This window comes from Plectropomus leopardus, chromosome 1 (genome assembly GCF_026936395.1).
Source record: "Plectropomus leopardus strain MGB_pleo_1.0 chromosome 1, ASM2693639v1, whole genome shotgun sequence".
Classification (NCBI taxonomy): domain Eukaryota; kingdom Metazoa; phylum Chordata; class Actinopteri; order Perciformes; family Serranidae; genus Plectropomus; species Plectropomus leopardus.
This window is the reverse complement of record NC_142176.1, coordinates 13759676-13781441: the sequence shown is the minus strand read 5'-3', so window position 1 is coordinate 13781441 and position 21766 is coordinate 13759676. Positions and strand designations below refer to the sequence as shown.

General features: G+C 38.3%; 1 protein-coding gene across 2 annotated transcripts in view; it reads left to right on the top strand.

Moving 5' to 3' along the window:
* rasa3 (RAS p21 protein activator 3) overlaps positions 1-21766 on the top strand; it is a 59788-nt gene that overhangs the window by 26818 nt on the left and 11204 nt on the right. For both annotated transcript variants that reach the window (XM_088075983.1, XM_042492609.2), the window contains exons 5-18: positions 2437-2513; positions 10409-10489; positions 10587-10659; positions 13741-13814; positions 13897-14001; positions 15920-16076; positions 16172-16320; positions 17349-17463; positions 17598-17672; positions 17776-17899; positions 19379-19485; positions 20921-20998; positions 21151-21228; positions 21387-21460. In XM_088075983.1, coding sequence (XP_087932109.1) covers positions 2437-2513; positions 10409-10489; positions 10587-10659; positions 13741-13814; positions 13897-14001; positions 15920-16076; positions 16172-16320; positions 17349-17463; positions 17598-17672; positions 17776-17899; positions 19379-19485; positions 20921-20998; positions 21151-21228; positions 21387-21460 — 1367 coding nt within the window. The remainder of the gene's footprint in view (positions 1-2436; positions 2514-10408; positions 10490-10586; positions 10660-13740; positions 13815-13896; positions 14002-15919; positions 16077-16171; positions 16321-17348; positions 17464-17597; positions 17673-17775; positions 17900-19378; positions 19486-20920; positions 20999-21150; positions 21229-21386; positions 21461-21766) is intronic.

The window sequence follows — 21766 nt, the reverse complement described above, 5'->3', positions numbered from 1 at the left end:
GTAGATACTCCTAAATCCTACACACTGCACCTTTAAATTTGGTTTAAAATTATCTAAAAAAAAAAAGGTCTTAAAATGCATCAAATTTATGTGTCTCATGCCTGTAGAAACCATGCATGAACAAATAGATGCTGGAATGTGTTGACGGACACGTTTCCAGTCTGCTGCTTTTCATGGAGGCATTTGAAAGTGAATTTAGTTTCTGTGTCTGATTGACAGCTGCAATGTAAGCACTTCTCATTGTGTATTGTCAGCAAGTTGTAAACAAGCTGAAAAGTTAAAGTGATTTGGCACACATGGATAGTTGACCTGCTGCTGGCCCTAAAGACATAGAAAACTATTGTTATTTTTATTTTTCTTCTATGATGTTTGGAGCTGTGTCATTTTCCCTCATGTCCTGCATGCTTATTAGACACATGTGCAACATTTTCTAGTGCTTTTCAGTATTCAGCAGTCTTACTCACCCACACGCATGGTTACACACACGCTTGCACGCACACACCCAGCACATTGTAACACACACACACACACACACACACACACACACACACACACACACACACAGACAGAGTGAGAGACACAGTGAACAGTAACATCTGCAGACAGATGGGTGTGTGTCGCCCTGGAGCAGCGATCTGAAACAGAGACACATTCATCCGAGGAGCCGGGGAGAGGAAGGATGTGTGAGAGAATGAGAGAAAAGAGAGAAAGCGAGGGAGACGGATCAAATGAAGTAGGAAGATAGAGTGTCTCTCTTCTCTTTTCAATAGAGGACACATTGTTTGGCCTGTGCGCACATGTGTAAGTGCGTGTGTTTGTTCCCCCTGCTTGAGTCGGCCAGAAAGAGCAACGCCTGTGAGTTTGCATACTGATGTTGTTAATTAATGGAGCTTTTCTAGACAGCTGCACCACTACACTGTCATTATGTCATTAATCCAATCACTTCAGAGGGAAAATAACTTCACCATGACGTTCAGGCTCGCAGCTATTTACATACAGTGTCTCTGTTGGGGGAGGAATGCCACTCTTTTCACGGTTGTGTATTATTTGTTTTGTACAGGGATTCATCAAAGAAGAATGATTGTTTATAAGTGTTTTTTTTCCGCTCATGCTTACCATCTGTGGATCGGCCTCTCCTGAGAAAAAGTTTCAACCATTTTCAGTCTCAATTATTCAGTATAGACAGTTCATATGATTTTTGGCAGCAATGGGAGAGATCATAAAGCAGCAATTTGAAGCAGCTGGACTCAACACAATCCAATGAAAACCATACATTTCCAAAGTAATGGAACTGCAACTAATCCTTATTTTAATTATAGATAGATCTGCAGATTGCTGTCTTGATTAATCAATAGTTGATTAGTCTATAAAATGTAAAATAATTGTGAAAAATGGTCACAATTTCCCAGAGCCCATGTCTAGATATTGCTCTGTTTGTCCAACCAAATAGTCCAAAAGACTTCAGTTGCTCTCATAAATGACAAAGAAAAGCAACAAATTCTTACATTTATAAAGCTAGAACCAGCAGGTATTTTACACTTTTGCTTGAACAATGACTGAAACCATTAATCGATTATTAATATAGTGGGCGATCAATTTTTTTTCAACTCACTGATCTATAATCAGCATCAGTTGCAGCTCTAGTCAATAATGTGCTTTCAGTATGAAATTTTGCATGTTTTTTGGAGTTTAGACAATAGTCTGCATATAAAGATGGATGATGCATCTTCACTCACTGTGGTTTTGAGTTTCCGCCCAAACACGCATCTAACCAACTACAAGCAGCACTATTGATCATGAGCACACCAATTGACACACGCTGCTGTCAATCATGACATTAAATTCCCTTTTTATAGCATCAAATAGGTAATTAATAACAAACTTATCAGAAAAAAACGACCACTCAGGGAGATGAGAAGTCCCTAAAACAACAGAAACCATCTTTAGTAAAAATTAATTGGACATATATTTTGATTTCGGTCCATGTCCAATCTGCTAACATGAAGGAGGCAGGATTTATGACCTAAACTGCAGCCAGCCACCAGACGGTGATTGAGATGTTTTGGCTTCTCTTTTTGGGAGCTGTCATGTCGTCCATCTTTAGTAAATGATGACACCCATGGTTGAACCCATTAAATTATTTATAGTGACAGATGGATTGTCCCTGAGCCCTAAAAAAAGTTTAAAAGCTGACATTATCTAGAATAGATTAAGATGCACGTTGTTGTCTGATTTCATAGAAAGTCTTCTTGCATCACAAGCCAACTCTATTTCACATATACAAAAAACAAACCCGTCACTGGGCACCTGGTTGTGTGGTGGACCCAGATGTTAAAAAGGTGCTGATGTGTTCATAGGAACTCTGCATAACTTTGAATATTTAAATTCAACCGTGTGTGGATAAAAAGTGTCCTTTTGTTTATTTGTGATCTGCAGGGAAAAGTGCACCTAGAGTTGCGTCTGAGTGAAGTCATCACAGACAGTGGAGTCATCAACCATAAACTAGCCACACGGTGAGTCTGCACACACACACACACACACACACACACACACACACACACAGAGTCCTTATTCATACTTAATGATACTAAACCTCATGTTTTTCTTCGGGCTGTGCAGTTTCATAAAAAAAAAATTTGAGTTTATGTAAAGAGAAGAAAAGACAATAGTTTCTTGACCACATCCTGTAGTCTCAAAGAGTGCTTCTCTGCAGTTTATATAAAAATGTGCATTTTTTTGTAAACAAGAATTGCACAGATTTGTAAAATTCCATGTAAAGATTTTAAGCCACCACTTTGGCCTAAACTGAAATAAACTATTGGATGGGTATGATATGATATTTGTTGTTATTGCGGGGGCTGTTCAGAGTAGGCTATGTACCAAATTAATGCTGGAGTTTCATATAATCACATTTTTCTCACATAGGACTCATGCAGTCAGCCTCGGTTTGTCCTTACTGTCTCTGTCGTGGTTCATAGACAATTGTGCTACTGTAATGTATACAGTTGGCTGGTCAGATCAGAATCAGGCAGATGATTTTTGAATAAAAGTACCTAGAGCTGGCACACAAGAGACTTTGCCCGGTAAAGCTGCTAACTTCTGATTAAGCGCTCTGCTAACTTGAACTGTGACAAAGTGATTTATTCATGCAGCTCTTCCAGACTTTCCAGATGTTTTCATCATGAAATGCAGATAGTTAAAGTTATTTTGCAAGAGTTGTAATGTTCAAAAAAATGTATCCATTGATTGACAGACATGTCTTCCTCAATGTAAGTCCATTGGAAAAAGTCTTTTTTGGCCCAATTACATCACATGATGGAGCCGGGAGTTGTCATTACACAGTTTGGCTGCCATGTCAAATTGGAAGCCCGGAGCTATTCCTGGGGGTTTGTGTTGGCCTGAGACTGATGCACAGTATTGTTACTTGGAAGCTGAATAATATTACTGTAAAATTTCCATCAAGCTTTGTATACACATGTTGTGTTTGTCTAACTGTTTTGATAGCTTGTGCTGCTGTTGTTAGGAGCAAACTTTGGGTAATCACTCCCTCACTTTTTCACTACTCCCTTTTTAATGGACACTCAATAGTTTACTCAATAGTGAGGAGTGAATTCAGATTTCATCATCGCTTTGTGTCATCACTGACAGGTGTTGAGTCGTACAGCTGTCAATTTTTGCACTTTGGGAGTGTTTGAGCGACGGACAGCACTTTTTTTGTACGGTTGCAGGGCTCTTAAGGTGCACTGGCTTTTTGCCCGGCAACAGCTCATGACAGGCGTTGAGATGGTTAGAGATTAAACCTTTATGTTGAGAAAATGTCTGTGTTAAAATGTGTGAGTCAATACACTGAGGATGTCAGTAAATCTTCTCTCAGTAAATTATTTCACTGTGAGTACAATGTGATTGCACGCATGTCATGTGTGAACTTCAGTGTTTGCAGGGGATCAATGATATTATGGTCAGGATGGATTATTGTGTGTATGTATGTGTGGATGTGTGTGTGTGCTCGCTTGCTCTCCAGCTCTTCCTGTGTGACATGCAGCAGCAAAGTCCGATGACGAGCCAGCGTGGCTCCATTCCCAGAGCACATTGAGGGTAAGGAGCTTAGAGCAGGAGGTCATCTAGTCAGATTTCTCTAGAAAGACACGTGTATGAGAGAGACACAGAGAGAAGCTGCGTCCATTCAGCTCTGCACATCAAACAACCCAACTGGAAGAAATCTTCTTTAGGCGAGCTCAGGAAATGTTACTTACCATTGTACATTTTAATGCAGGTAAATTTCATGTGCTTTACATTAAAATGCATTTAGTCACAAGCAATGTGTACGTAAATATGCAGTAGACTAAGTACAAAAATTAAATCCCCCTTTTGTAATAAAATGAATTCTCGTACTCCACCACATTTATCTGACAGTTAAAGTTATGACTTACTTAGAGATTTTAAAAAAGAAACATATGATCAATTTCTAAAATATAATGAATTTTTATCGATTAAACCACCTAATATTTGGGGCGCCTTGGGTGGCCCTTTGCCACATGTCATCCCCACTCTCTCTCATCCACATTTTCTCTCATATCTCTAGCTGTCCTATCAAATAAATGCGATAAAAAGCCCCAAAAATGTCTATAAAAATAAATAAATAATATAAAAAAATAAACAACCCAATAGTAAATTTAAAATCAGTACTTCTTCCAACAACCTCAGAAATAAAAACACTGAATACTACTTATACATTCATCTGTACTTTTACATGAAGGGAAACTAAGGCATTTTTCAACCTGGACCCTTTTTCCCATGTTTCTGTGTCTAAGTGTTTTTTTGAAATTGGTCCAGTTTTTAGAGAGAATGCTTCAGCCACGGCAGTAAGAAAGGCTGTAAATAACCCCTATGGGTAATTGTCACTCTCAGTTTTTTATCCACTAAAAGTTGCTGTTTTTGCCACTGACAGGCTCAGATTGTTATTGGAAGTGTCTGAACACATTATTGATAGAACCTTACAGAGGAATGAAACATTTTTTTTAACACTTGCTGGTTTGTTTGTTGTTATGATGAAGTCTCACTTGAGGAGAAGTCTTGTTCTGAAATATCGTGAGAAGTGTCTTGTTGCAGGAAAAACAACAGTGGAAGCGTGTGAGAGTTGGAGAGAGGTGTGCTGGGAAGAGTTTGTTGTGTTGGAGTACAGAGAGCATACCTTAGTTGTCTAAAATATTTCTAGTGTCATGGCTGAATATTTAGCTGATTTTGTCTGGTTGTAAAAGTCTGCGAGATTTCAGAACAAGACTTCTCCTTGAGCGACACCTGGTAACGCACACTAACAAACAGAGCAGATCAGTGACAGGTGACAAAAAAGGTTTTATTTCTCTGTTGGGCCTTCTCCACCATGTTGTCAGACGCTTAGAAAAACAATCTCAGCCTGTCTGTGGCAACTCTGGAATATCTGAATATTATATACCTTTTTCCCCACACACTGGACCTTTAACTTAATTAAAAAATCTAAAAATTTCTTTCACCACTGAAAAACGCTGACATACACACTGGATGTGTAAAACCACAAATAGTTTCTGAGGACATGAAACTTCTTTTAACTGAACACTTTTGGGAGTTCTGATTTAAATTAAATTATTTATTCCGCTTACTTGTAACACTGCACCCGTCAGTGGCACAGACTCATAATCACATCCTCTTTTTGTGCATGTGGTTTTGGCTCTGTGATGCGACTCATTTCCCTCATATTTGAGTGAAATTGTTTTGGACAGGATACGTGTGCGCAGAAAAGAAGCACATTAACCTAATATGAGTAATGTCGACTAAAACAAATAAGTCTGCTTTGCCACCGCTGTCTGGCATGTCAGAGCTCACAGTGTTGATGAGAGAGGCAGGGGAGGGGAGGGGGCTGGATAGTAGGCCAAGCAGGGGTTATATAAACAAGCTTATTGGACAGGAAGCGCTCTGGCATTAGTGATGCTTAACCCAGCCCTCTCCTTATTCCTTATTAGGAACCTCTGTGCGTGTGTGTGTGAAAGCGCGTATGTGTGTGTGTGTGTCAGCAGGATGGAGCAAGCTGCTGCATGTGTAGTCAGCTCAGTTGTGGGCAGGTCAGCGATGTGCTGTGTAATTCGTCATGCAGTGTGAGTAGTGGTGCATCACCGTGACACACAGGAAGTGATTCGTCCCACTGGGTGTACTGTCCTGTTTGGGTGATAATCCCCTTACAGCATGATGTCACTGAATGCAAGAATAGATAGATAGATAAACAAACATCTGTTTTAACCCCCTCTGTCTATATAACAAAATACTGAATATTTTTTTCTGGAAGCATACTTTGTACTACATGTACAATTTGAAGACCTATATGTTAAAGTACAGTACAGTATGACTTAGCATATAGAAGCATTCAGTGTAAATAATAAGACTAAAATTTTGATAAATGGTTTGATGGGTCTAAGAACAGAGAGATGTTGTATGCTGTAAAGCCCTCCGAGGCAAATTGTGATTTGTGATAATGGGCTTTATAAATAGAATCGACTTGAGTTGACTTGACTCCCAACTCTTCAAATATCGATGGTTGGTCAGTGGCCGTCAGCATCAGATACTGAGGCGCTTTTTAGTGGCGGTGTTATACACATGTCGTGCCGACATCTTTTGGCGCTCCAGGCAACAGTCATAGTACAAAAGAGCAAGACAGTCTACATAGAGTGGGTGGTTGGGGAGGTGGATTTGTCAAACAAACTCCGGACTTTCACACAAGAGACTGCTGGCCGTTTCCTGTGCAAAACAAAATTTGTTACCTAGTATGTGTAACATATTATGCTTTTGACGTATAAGACGTGATGTTACAAAACCACCTGATTCGAAACCCAACCATGATGTCTTTTGTAAGCTCAGCCACATTGTTTTTTTGCCTGAAACTATACATTTCCTGTGAAAGTTTATTTTAAAGAGGCAATGCATGTAAGGAATGTATATTAAAACGGCGTCCCTGAGCATAGGAGGGGAGGACTAAGAGTCATCCATATTTTGATGTTTCTAGGGCCACTGACCAAGTGTCTGTATTCTACAATTTGTCGGTGAGAATGTGTTGGTACAGTGAACAGTGCGAAACAGCTTAAATCCCCATGCGTACTTGTGAACATAACCTTTAGATTTAATTGTCTACTATTAAATATTTTAGCAGGTACGACTCGAGCCGACAAATCTGTGCATCGTATGCAATTAAAGATTATTTTACTCATGACAAAATAAACATTCTAAATTGGTCCCTTTCCATTTCCTGTTGCAATGTTTTGCATTGTTTGGCTGCATCCAAAAATCCATAGTAACATAATAGTGAGCAAATTAAAGCATTATTTGTGATTCTTTTAAGTATGGCGGGCTTGTTTGACCACGTAGTATTTCCAGTGAAATATTGCAGAATGCAAACACTGGACACTATGCTGGCATGGCACAATGCACTGCTGTAGCTGACAACATTCATAATGGACTACGTCTAGACAGCTTTACAACATTCATAACACTTCAGTTTATATGTAAGTATGTAAGAAGTAAAGAGGAAGTGTAGGAGTGTCTTTTTGCAAGGCTCAAAATAGTTTAAAAACATTTCTTTAATGACCGGTAGAGCTATTGGGTGGAAAAAAAATTACGCTTCTCCAGCTGGCAAGGAGGCTCTCAGAAAGTGGCATGGTTATTACAGCTCCTAAAAGACACATACTGCTGTTCATCTACACAAAAGTCTGTTGAACGACATGTCAGGTATACTGTATAGTGCACACTGTAGTATGTGAAAGACATCAGATGACAGGACGTAAACATGGACCCCAGCTGTTGCCTAGCAATGCAATTTCAGTGAAATGATCTATAACAATAATAATGTTGAGTTGAATATAAAGATATGTATTGTATCCTTTACGACATAAAGGGTTTTTTGGGGGAGTTTTTCCTTAGACGCTGTGAGGGTCTAAGGACAGAGGGATGTCATATGCTGGAAAGCCCTCTGAGGCAAATTGTGATTCGTGACAATGGGCTAAATTGAATTGAATATTGTTTTAAAAGACTTCATTGTATGTGGCTTAGTATTGATATTAAAGTGTATAAATATAGGCAGTGTGATTTGGAAAGAAATCTTTCCTCTTCCTTTAATGATCAGATATGTTTTAGGATTAAATCCTTCCTGTGCTTTGTTTTCTCATCTTCCTTGTGCTTAGTCTGATCTGTCTGTCATGCAGTCAGAAGTCTGAAGATAGGCTCTCTTTTGTTTTTTTATTGTTTTCTTTTTTTCTCCGGCCTCTCTCAAGTGGTCTCCGTGCTGCGTACTGTATGTAGTCTCTGGATCACGCAGGATTTAAAATTGGCACAACTCTTCGCCAGCAGCTCAAATGGAATTACCTCCCTCCATTTCTTTTCATCTGTTCCTCTCTCTGTTTCTGCCCATATTACATACATACATACATACATACATACATACAGACATACATACAGACACACCTTACACTGACTCCAGGGGCCACTTTTACATGCTGGAAAATCTCTCAAAGACCTCTTAACTTGGTCCAAAATTTACTATCAAGGACTCCCAGCGTAGGAGTGAGCTGCAGTGTGAATTAAACAGATGTTTTATGTTTTGAAAAGGGGGTGTTTCACTGGATTGCTTGATATGATGCTCTCTTTACATGTAATTGTCGGACTCTTTCACTCACTCAAACACTTACAGAGATTGTTACAATCAAATGCATGTTTATGTGTTGACTGCTTATGTCAAAAAATTCTTTTTTTTTTTAAAATAAACATTTTCACGGCTCTCCCAAAATTATCTGAAGACTGATACAGGAGAGTTATTTCTCCAGATAATGTGGATATTTGTAGACGCAAAATTGTTTTTGAGCTACTTAAAGCTGTATTTGCACCTGATTAGTCTGGACAAACTGGTGGCCTGTAAGAAATCACCAAGAAATGTCTGAATAAAAAAATACCTTGTGTTGATTGTGTTGTAGATTGACTTTGTATATAATATTTACATAATGGGGAGAATTAATTTAAATTTGAGTACCTAGACACCTTTGTCAAGAACTGGAAAAAATGGATAGAGAACGTCTCAAATATTTGACCTTAAATAAGTACTACAAACATATTGCACATTTTAAATTTTTTTTTACACTTTAAAGGTCTACATGTTCATGTGGTTGCAAATTGTGTTTGTGTATGTCCATTTTGTCATTATAAACCACTAAAAAGAGAAGTATTTGCACTTGGCAAAATTATTATTTTTTTTATAGCATACATCCTGACATGTCATTATAGCATTAATCATGGCTGCGTACTTTGGCCAACTGGAATGCAACCGCTTAGTTATTTCAGTCCGTCTTTGAGAAGCAGATGGATACAGTGATTTGAGTTGATGTTGTTGAACAGGGACGGGGTTTCAGTGAGGTAACGTTGGCAGTATGTTCATCGTACTGGAGATTGTGGTGGTGTTTTCACAAATGGATGAACAAGTCAGTTGTGTTGCTTTGCAGAAAAAAAGTCTCTTGCATTCTTTGAAGTTAAACTTTATTAATCCCAGAGGGGAAATTCTATTTTTTCACTCTTGTTATTTCACATTATACAAACAGGCCTGAAACACACACACATGCACAAACAGGACCTATACACATGCACTAAATGGAGAGATATTAGAGGGGGCTGCCAATGGACAGGCGTCCCAAGCAGTTGGGGTCCTGTGCCTTCCTTAAAGGCCCCCCAGCAATGGCCAGGAGGTCAACTGGCACCTCTCCAGCTACCAGTCCACACTCCATACTTGGTGTGTTTGGGAACTTGAACCAGCAACCCTCTGGTTCTCCAAGCCAAGTCCCTTTGGACTGAGCTACTGCTGCCCCAATGGGATTTGTTCTTGCCAAAAATCACTTGCCCTAAATCCAAAATACTTCCAAACAACTGATGATGATCCATCTTCAAGAAGTTCTTCGGCTTTTGCTCTGGACATTTGATTTTTGTTTTCTCTGTCTGCTCTCTGTTCTAAATTTCTCTTCTACTCTGGATTTTCACACACTGTCACTGCAGGGTGTGTGTGCAGTCCTCAAGAGTGGAGGCTGGCCAGTTTAGGAGGCAGCTTATTTTATTTGCAGAAAGGTTTTCTATGAGCAGAGCATGAATTTTAAACATCAGTATTGCAGCTGATCATGTTAATCTATTTGGGGAAAACCAAAATTGTGATGGAGATAAATATTCAACATATTTTTGTCAGACTAGAGTACTGGTTTGAGATCAGACGGTGCTTATGGTGCATTTAAATTAGCATCACGTTAATGTGTGTTAATGTGTTACAGGTGTGTGTGTGTGTGTGTGTGTGTGTGTGTGTGTGTGTGTGTGTGGAGTACAATGTTTCGTCATTAATGGTTTGTGTGTCTTTCTACAGAGTGTTGGAGTGCCAAGGTCTTCCAATCGTTAACGGCCAGTGTGATCCCTACGCTGCTGTCTCCTTACTAGGACCTTCAAGGTCAGATCTCTAACACGATCAGACATGATTTCAACACACACAACTTTATCTGTCGCATGTTTAACTTTGGTATTATCTCCCTCTTTGTGATTCAAAGGTCGGAAGCCAAGAAAACCAAAGTGAAGAGGAAAACCAACAATCCACAGTTTGAGGAGGTTTTCTATTTTGAGGTGAATATTTCTGTTTACCAGTAACTTGTTTGTCATTGTAAAGATGTGTTTTCACGTTGGGTATCTGTCAAAGCTAGAGGTATAGTTAGTGAGGGTTCATAAAAACACTACATGGCCAAAAGTATGTGGACATCTCAACAATTGAACTAAATTTAATTGTTGTTTGTAAGTATCTTACACACCTATGGTCACCTATGGCACACTAGAAAAGTGGGAGTAATGCTGTCGCGATGTGCAAGTGTTTCTGAGCACTTATTTTTAAGGGCGCGACGGTGACAAACTTTGTCACCGTCGCCAAAAATATAATATAGATATAGGTAAATATAGGTAAATACTGTTGATGATTTTAGTGCAGGGCTACCCTGAGCTTTACATCTGTCCGAAAGACAGTTTTATCATACACACTTCAAAGAACAAAGCATGCCAGAAGACCAGCTCTTTACTGGTTAGTAGGCTATGAGTTGATGCTGGTCCTGGTCGCTTAGCAACCTCAGACACAACATGCCTCTGTGCTCTTGAAAGTTGGCACAGAGTTGGCACAAGAGTTGCACCCAGCAATTGACCTCACATTTTCCAGGTGGTTAAAGATGCAGCAGCCCCTTTACCAAAGTGACTATTATAACCAAAATCTTCCAATTAAAAAGTTTAAAAAATGATTTATGTGCAATATAAATGGTTTTGAGATATTAAAAAGTATTTCAGTGCTGAAAAGATGGTCGTTTCACAAAACTGAGATGTCAAGCAGGGAAAGATGCAGATACTCTTGATATTAGTGCTATATGATCAGAGAAAACAGAGGAAAAGGGCTGTGGCATTCGGTTTTTTTTCTCAAGAGGTGGAAGATCTACAACTACCAGAATGCACTGTGCCAGACCGAACTGATTAACGCTCATGCTGGTTGGTCACGTATGCAAGTTGGTTTTCTGAAAACGATATGGTGGCCAGATGTTAACAAACAATGCAATTTCACTCTTGAAGAGTAACTTAAAACATCATAACAAAACATTTTAGGCAAGAAATAGACAATGCAGTAATTTTGGTTCATATTTGACCAGCCCTGCTTAGTTTTACCGTTTGATGTCAATTTTTTTCAGTCTCTGTTTTCACAATACAGGAAACAGTACGATGCCTCTTCATGTTCACAAATTCTTGTATTTTAGCCAAAAAAATGTTTCTGAAAACATTTTGGGCGAGAAATAGGCAATACAGTAACAGAATTTTGGTTCATGTTTGATCAGCACTTTCTAGTTTTACCGTTTAATCCAAGTTCAGTCTGACTGTGAGAGACAGGGGGGCTGCTTGCCACTTCTACACTGTTTGCATCCGTTGTGGCGGGAGGTAAAAAGTTCAATCTGTAGGTCCAGAAACAGCCCGAGAGTGTAATAAAAATTCATGAAAATTAGCAAAAGCAATTGGAAACACAGAAATGTTTGCTGTATTTTTTATCACTGAATCGTGAAATGTTGTCACAGTTCACATTTATTCATATTCATGAGTTTATATTTATAGATATTTTTCATACACTCACACACACACTGTCTTTCACACTGCCCCCGTTAACCCTCGCTCACCAGCCACTCTGCTCTGACATTTTTGCGTCGCTCCTCCCTCTGGCCTCCCCGCTGCAGCACCAAAAGACGGCAGGACAAGAGTATGATTGATTCGGACAAACCACCAAACAATCTGGCCCATTGATTTCTATCCAACAAGACTGTCTCATTTATCCCCGACCACTACATGAACGGGACTCGTACCCTGTGGTGCTTTCTGCCTGCAGCCCCCCTCTGAGGCCCTCGTCCATGCACAGACACAGGCCATCTATCATGTTGCTCTCATGTGGTTGTTGTCTTTTGTTGTTGTTTTGGATTTTATTTTCTCATTTTTCCAAACTTAAACAGACTCTGATAAATTCCATGTGGATCCAAATCTGCCAGATGTTGAGCTGAGAGTTCGATTTGGCTCAACAATAAAACAACAACTAATTTCAACATAGTAGTGTGCAGTTTGAAAAAAAGTTTTGCATGTAATAGTGAAGCACCTCATGTCTCAATCATGGCTGCAGCTCCCAACCATTTTCGTTACTTATTAATCTGCCTTACTTTCTGGATGAATTGTTTTGTTTGTAAAATGCTGGAAAATAGTCACATAGGTGACTTTCAAAATATGTGAATACCAATAGTAAAATTAAGAATTTTTTTTTTTTGAAAAAACATGTAAATTTACCATCATATAAAAGATGTGATATCCTACAAATAAGCGCCCCATGAATGATGTACTTAACGTAAAATAATGCACTTAAGGTAAAGTTATGGAGGTTGGGTTTAGGCAAGTACAACTACTGTAGTTTGGTTTAGGAAAGAAAACATATTGAGGACATACTTTAAAATGACTCAGAGAGGAAAATTCCTTTGTTTTGTGACCTATCATCTATCCCATCCTCCCTCCTTACCAGACTGCTTCCTTTTTTATTCTTTACTCCCGGCAGTGCACTGGTCATGTCATCACAGCATACCAAAATACTTTTCAATGGAAACTTTCCACATTGGTGGTCAACATTAACACACCAATCAAATCAAACATTTATATATATATATATATTTGAAACAAATCAATCACAATAAAAAATTAAAAACAAACAAAAAATCCCCTCAATATGTTGTATTTAAAGATGTGTTCAATTTGTTAAATGTTCTAAATAATTTAATTTATGCAGTACAGATATTCCTTTAATGTTCCTTTGACTGTAATACAGTGTTATCTAGCATTCCACTCTAATTCTTTTTGTAAATATAAAAATTCACTCAAGTCCTGTTGAGTTTCTTTCATTTCAAACTACTTTTGGATACCGTGCGGTAATAGTATCAGATGTGAACCGTTTTGTGGTCAAACAAATATCTGAATTTTAGTGCTTTTAATTTGATAACGAGTTGATTTGTGGTTCTGGTTTGAGTTCTAGTCTCAGTGTTCTTTCTCTGCTTTCACCAGCCTGCTTTGGGAATATAGTTGACCTTGTAACTTACCCGGAGGAAAAACTGACCTTTGAATAGTGTATGCTAAATATTTACTCTGCTTCATTTCTAGGTGACGCGGCCATTAAGCTACACAAAGCGGCAGTTTGATGTAGAAGAAGAGGATGTTGACAAGCTGGCACTGAGGTGAGTGTTTTGAGGAAAGTGTGTCAGTATTAGCACTGAAGCTTCTCCGATGTCTGAACTGTATGCCGTGGTTTGTGTTCAGGGTGGATCTGTGGAACGCCAGCAACCTAAAATTCGGGGATGAGTTCCTGGGAGGTGTGCGAGTTCCTCTGCGGGTGTTGGGTCAGGCTGGAGTCCACGACGCATGGTGAGAGGAGCATCGCTCACACATCATCTCCTTTAACACACTCTGTCAATCATTTTGGTTTTTTTTTATGTTTTGTTTACTACTGAACTAGTACTGTACAGCACCCTGCTGTGGCTGGGTGCGTTTGATTTTATCATCATTGACACTTTGAGTATGTGTTTCCACAGCAACAGCAGAGCCATAGCAACAAGTATCAACACTGACAACTGACCGTCTTTAAAGTTTCTGTTTAACCAGGGTAGATTTTATTGAGCATGAATGCTCTTTTCAAACATTGCCTACCCAACAGAGGCTTTTTTAGTTTTTCATGTCTTTTGGAAAAACCCTTTGCTTCCATGACTGATCGAATCACTGCTTTTGACTTGTAAATAAAGAGAATAAAAATTGTTTTTTCAGTGCAGTCAGAGGGGAATAGACCAAATCACAATGTGTGTTTTCAATGACTTCCGGATTGAAAACCCCTGTGTCACACACATAAAATAAAATGGCACAGAGCTAATGTTATCTCCATGGATTTAATTTTAGCCATCTAAAAACGTAAAAACACAAATTTAAGTGAATATTATATTTAAGATATTTTCATGGCTTTACTCCATTGACAAGACCAATCATTTTACTTTGCTGAACACAGAAGCTGCAGGTCTACCGCTGCCTCAGCCAGTTAGTTTGTAAGGTAAAGCTGGGAAAATATGACACATATAACATACACATAAACTGATGTTGATTTGTCTAGGTGGTTTAAATACACTCAGCTTTTGTGCCAGTAAATTTTGTTTATCAAAGATGCTACCAAAGCAACACGGTAAATTAAATGTGCATAGCAGAGACATCAGATATTTAGGATCACTGTGTTTAACTATATATTTTTGAATGTTACGGCTACGGTTTACAATTTATCTCAATGCTAGTTGTCTACCCAGAAGTTATTGTCATTAGCTCAACGTTACAGTGATTCAGTCTATAATATTACTTTTTCTTTTAATGAATTTGTAAAATTTTTTTTTAATTATTTGACTGAACTGGCGGCACTAGGACAAGCTGTAAACACAATATTGACATATAATGACCTATAAGACTGATAAGGTCAGCATGTTAGTAAAATGTTGCTTATTTACTGTTATTTATACATCAATTAGACACAAAGCTACTTCATTTGGAACCATACAATAAAGTTGTGGGGCCTTAAGACCAAACCTAAAAGACACAACTCGTGATATTTCTTGATGGGTTTGTCGGTCAAGCAACAACTTTAGGACCGTAGACGTTTTTATTTCTGCTAATATAAAAATATTAATTGATGCAGCTTTAACCCCTTTGAGACTTGAGCAATTTGGCTTGACTTCTTTCAAAAACATGGGAAGAAGGCAATGAGCAACAAAAAAAGAACTGACTCAAAAATTGTGAAAATTAGTTTAAAAAAATGAAAGAAAACTAAAAAAGAAGCAAATGACCTGGAAAATGAGCTTTGAAAAAAAATATAATAGTTCTGACACATAATTCAAATAAATAGTCATGATAATTAGCTATAAATATATTTTTTCCCTTGCAAAAAATAAAAATATTTATTTTATTCATATAAAAATGAAATAATTTTCTAAATCTACTAATTTCTTGTAATTTGTGAAACTTTTCTGTCCAAGTTGCTTTTTGCCTTTTTCCCCATATGTTTGACAGAAATCACACCAGTTTGCTCAAAGGTTGTTCAAAGGTTTAAATAATTGTGAAAGATGTCTGAAAGCGGCACGAGAAAAGTCACAGGCTTCAAAGGCTTAAACAAATGTTTTAGCACTATTGCGTGTCTAATCTTTAAATGTTTAAAGAAAATTGTTGCATCATCTCTTCAGCTTTCATCACAATCCAATCAGTGAGAAGATCTGATTAGTGTGATCTGTGAGTTTATATACGTTTTCTTCTTCAGGTACTTTCTCCAGCCGAGAGAGAACGGAGGGAAGTCAGTGAAAGTAGAAGAGCTCGGCTCTCTGCGTCTGAACATCGTTTACACTGAAGACCACGTCTTCCCCTCCGAACACTACACTCCCCTCAGAGATCTGCTGCTGCACTCTGCTAATGTAGAGGTGTGTGTGTGTATGACGTCCTGCAGCAGCATCTTGTGCTATTTACAGCTTCACACTTCACTGTCTGAATGCTCTGCTTCCTCCTCTCTGTTCAGCCCGTGTCGGCATCCACGGCGTACACTCTCGGGGAGGTGTGTCGAGAAAAACAAGAAGCTGCCATTCCCCTTGTGCGACTGTTTCTCCACTATGGCAAGATTGTGCCTTTTATCAGCGCCATTGCTCACGCTGAAGTTAACCGCACACAGTGAGTGTCTCGTTACCTCTTTTATCTTCGAACAACACCAGAAACTACAGCTAATCGACTAATGCTTGTCAAGATTCAGTCAGTTAGCAGTGTTGAAGATTTAGAGGGAGGATTGCAGATTTCAACCAGCTGAAGTTTTTACTGGGAGCTGAATCATCCGCAGAGATCTCCTCCTCTTGGAAAACGGATGAATACTGACTGAATACTGAATAAGGCAGCTTCCCATCACAAATCAGTGTTTCGTAGATGGTGTTCAGCATGTCAGAGAGAGGCTGTCGGCCCAGCACCTGCTAATGTGTGTTCCCCTTTTCTCTTTATAAATTAAGATCCAGATGTTCAGGAGATTTTTATTGGGAGCAAAATTCTCCGCAGAGATTTCTTCCTTTCCAAGACAAACCGACCTGGTGATTTAAACTCTGAATAAAAACACTGAATAAGGCAGTTTCATGTTAAAAAAATCACTGATTTTCTGACAAATGCAAAAAAAGCAAATTGCCCTACTTAGAGCCAGTGTTTGGTTTGTCTGTTCTGTGTAGATATATAAATCTCTCATTCTCTCAAATCTCTCAACAATTCTTTATTTTCAGGTTATTATACACTAAAGAAAACATACTTATTATATTTCCAGTCTTATATCACCTGAAATAAATCTTAAACCTAAACCTTTAATATATTAAATAACATATATCCATCTCTAATTTTGCTGACATCTTATCCTTCATTGACATGTATGTGCATTTTCATTGTTGTTAGCAATTATATGAAACAATCTTAAACATAAACCCTCTGAGTGTTAAATGGATGGGGATTTATTTCAGTAATAAATCAGGTGCAGATTTATTCTTAAATCATATTAATTAAAGTGACTGTAGAAATGAGTTCATCAGGTTGTATGGGAAAATCAAGTAGCTTAGCATTTTGACTTGGCTCTTAAAATATAGGCAGCCACAGTGATGTAATTTATTATTGCTTATTAAAAAACTGCAGCTTAATAAACAGCAAGATTTTTCAATTTGTTCTCTGCGTAGGGATCCTAACACCATTTTCCGGGGAAACTCGCTGACTTCCAAGTGCATTGACGAGACCATGAAGCTGGCAGGAATGCACTATCTGCAGGTCACACTCAAACCCATCATAGATGAGGTATAACGCTGCAATACTTACATATTTGTTTTCGTCACATTCTATTTATGTCTTGATTTCAGTCGTGTCACATCTTTCTCTGTAGCTAAATCAGGTATGAATTGATATTTCAATACTTTGATAATTCCTCACAGATCTGCACAGAACACAAACCCTGTGAAATCGACCCAGTGAAGCTGAAAGAGTCTGAGAACCTGGACACCAACAGGGTAAGAAGATGTTTGTTGTGTGTGTGTGTGTGTGTGTGTGTGTGTGTGTGTGTGTGTGTGTGTGTGTGTTATCTGACACATCTGCCCTGCCTCCTCTCCTTAGGAAAACCTCCGTCAGTACGTGGATCGTATCTTCAATGTTATCACCACCTCTGGTGTCCGCTGCCCCACTGTCATGTGTGATATCTTCTTCTCTTTGAGAGAGTCCGCTGCCACTCGTTTCCAAGGTAACTCACCTCCTGACAGACCTACCATTAGACGGAGGAAAGAAAGCAAGCTGCTATTAAGGAACAGGAAACAGACAATAAAGAACAGGATGTGCAAGATGTGTCCAAGGACACTTTCTTCTTTTCGTACTCTGCTATTTGTGTCAAACCTGAAAACACTTAAGCCTCCCACACACTCATTATGGAGATGTGTAGTGTGTGGAGTGTGTGCAGCCAGTGTCGCATACTGTGCTGCCTCCTGTTGGCCGTCACAGGGCGCCGCAGCCACAAGATGTGCAAGCTGTTGTGAAAACAAATTATCTCTAAATTTCTATATTTAATTGTGACTAATCACATTTTTAAAACATGTTTTCAATTCCATTACTTTATATTTCAAACTAGTTTTTATGTCCATATTGACAAGGAGAAGTGATTCTTACCTATTTGTCTTTATTAGGAATCAAATGACAGCAAAAAAAATGTATGGAAATAGCATAAAGTGTGCATGTCTGTAAAGGGGAGACTCATGGATATCCACAGAGCCCATTTTTATTCAGATATCTTGAGTAAAACGGCCATGTCGTTTTTACATTTCCACAATTTAGCCTAACTTTGGAGCATTATTCCGCCCTTACTGAGAAGCTAACACGACATAGTTGGTCCCACAGGATTCCTCAGGTCTTCTAGTTTCTTATGATAACTATATCATCACTCCAGCTTTAAAACTAAGTCTGGTGTTGTACCAAACTGTGTTCCCCCATCAAGTAGTGTTTCCTCCCGTCAATGCATAGTTCCCACCTCAGTGGTTAGGTTTTGTAGGGGCACTGGTGCACATGGACTAGGTGAGTAAAAAATAGCTCAAGTTCTCCTTATTAAAATCACATATGGTTATTTTTTAATTAAATTAAATTACATTAGAATAAAAAGGGTGTATTTCACATGCTCAGGAGGGGCAGAGAAAGGATCAGTTATGTAGCTCCTATGGTTTACCATTTAAAGTTACTAAAATGACATCTTGAATAACAAAAGGGGGGGAGGATGAAAGAGGGAATAACACAAATATAAGAAACTAAATATATATAAAAATGGATAAAAGATACATAAAAGATACCAAAAAATTCTAAATAATAAATAAAATTATGTACGTCCACACATCATAAAAAACTACGAGCTTGGGTCTAGTTTAGATGGGGGACACCTATTAACGTGGAAACAGTATTCAACACAACACTGGCACAGCCTCTTAACGACAGGGATATCGGAAATTAATGATTAAAAAATGTACGTGTTAATTACAGACCATAATTGCCTCATAATTAACGTGTTAATGCTAACAGCCCTAAAAAATGTCAAGTTATTTAAGAATAAAATTAATTTTCTATATCATTTAGACAGTACATCGAACAGATTCGCTGTTCTTCTTCCACACTGCTTGTCGTACATGTAATTTTGTCAAATGTTTGTCAGATAAATCTTTTTTTTTCTCCTTCTGCTCTCTAGTTGACCAAGATGTACGATACACAGCGGTGAGCAGCTTCATCTTCCTGCGTTTTTTCGCTCCAGCCATCCTCTCCCCCAACTTGTTCCACCTACGGCCGCACCATCCAGTGAGTTTGGTTTTTAAAACAAACACGCAACCAATTTGTTTGCATATGAACATGTCCCTCCAAAAATAAGTGCTGATGAAATGCTAAATGCAGCTAAGAATGTAAAAATAGAAAGATATTAAGATAATATTTAAAGTTCATTCTAGACTTTGGAAACAGTAGCTTTCCATTATGTCATGTTATTTTCCCCAGCAGAGTTAGTTTTTAGATCATTTTTTTCTGTTTAAATTTAAACATCAAGGAGCTCTCATGTCTTTCGGTGTAAAAGCTTAACGGGATTTTTCTTGGTTCAAAATGAGCCGGTCGCGTTACCATCCTGATCACGAGCACACACATGCATGTGTACCGAGCCTTCCCTTGGCTCAAGGAAACACTTTTACACATCACACAATTTATAACTTATTAAAAAATTATATTATTGGAAAATAAATCTACAATTATTGATATATTGTGACCAAATGGTTGCATAGATTGTGTCTGTAATGCGAATTCCTGGATATTAAATGTCTGTCTCATCTGCAGTTTTCTGTGGTCCAAGTAATATTTGTTTGTGTACTAAACTAGCAGATCATGTGGCTTGTTTAAGCTGTTTTGAACTGAGAATATAAACACAAATAACACAAATGTAAATCTTCTCCTGTTTTTGAAGCCTTTAAAAAATAATTTTAATATATTTTTAATGTTTTTTTTTTGTATTTTTATGTATTTTAAGTAATATCCTCTCACACACTTTTACAAGACACTTTTATAACACAGCCTGTTCTTTTTCATGTAATTTATTTTGATGAGTTTACTTCCTATTTAAATTATTTAATTTTGCCAGTAAATGTGGCAGTAATGCTCTCATGATGAAATCGTATCATGTTTTACAGATGTCTTTTTGATCTTCTCTATTCAATGAAGTGGATTAAAACCAGTTTGGGCTAAACCTTGTAGTCTCAGTACAGGATAATTTTTCACAAATGCTGAGTCTGCGGCAGCATTTATAAACCCCAACGGGCAATATGGAAATATCATCGACCAGCAGGAAAAAGAAGGGTTTTTGTGTTTTTTTTGTGGTGGTAAGATGTTACTGGTGGAAACACTGTGGCCCACTGAGCTGGTCCTCGTTTAGCTGCAATCCCAGAACATACGGCTCTTTTCTTCCTCTTTGGACGTTTTGGCAGCGCCTTTCTCGGTGCATTATGCTGATTATGATGCAGTGCCACCACATCAGCGTAATGCTGCAATTGCAGCTACACGACAGAAATCCACAAAGTGGCTGTTTTCTGTTATATCAGCCGTCAGGTTCATCAAAGCTGGAAACTCACCAAAAAGAGCTGTTTATATGACCCCACCAGGTCCACTCTATATTACAAATGCAAAGCTTTTATAATGTGGTCAAGTATAATCACTGATTTCTCAAGGTTCGATTTTGTCTCTGTTCTCTCTCCAGGATCCCGCCACCTCTCGAACTCTCACCCTCATCTCCAAGACGATCCAGACCCTGGGAAGTCTCGCCAAGTCTAAATCTGTGAGTTTCTCTGAATAAAGTCCTTTTTTTCCCTATTTTCATTTCTGTGACTGAATTTCAGTCAGAAAAAGTTACATTTTAAGCACAACTTGCTTATCTTCCTTTTTCTCTCTCTGTCACTCTTTCTTCTCACTTACTTAATTTCTTTCAAGGCCAATTTCAAAGAGTCTTACATGGCTGCATTTTACGACTACTTCAATGAGCAGAAATATGCAGACGCTGTGAAGAATGTAAGTGTTGGCTTTGTTCTGTGTTACGTGCAATAAATCTCAGTCAGTTTGAAGACCAGCGAACAGATATCCGCTTTGTCTTGTATGTCAGATAGGTAGTGAAAGTGTGGAGACATTTGACAAAGATACTATAAGACATGCTTTGATTTCCTTCACAGTTCCTGGACCTGATCTCCACCTCGGGCAAATGGGATCAGAAGAGTATTGAAACACCGATCATGCTCAAAGAAGGGTAAGGAGACGACTTATTGTTAAGCTCATATTCATGAAAAAAAAAACCTAAATTAAAAAACATGACTAAAAAAATGTAACAGATCTTTCAACACCACTGCTAAGAAGTCTTATATCTGTGATATTAAATAAGTAACATTAATCACCTTCTTACTTCCAATATGCAGCTTCAATGTTTGTCTTTTTACCATCTTATTAAAGGTTTACTATGCAGGAATAGTCGCTGACTGTTTGTAAACAGGATCATCAGCGACGGTGAAAGTGAAACTTGACGTTTTGCCTTGCTATATTTGCATTTTTTTAGTAT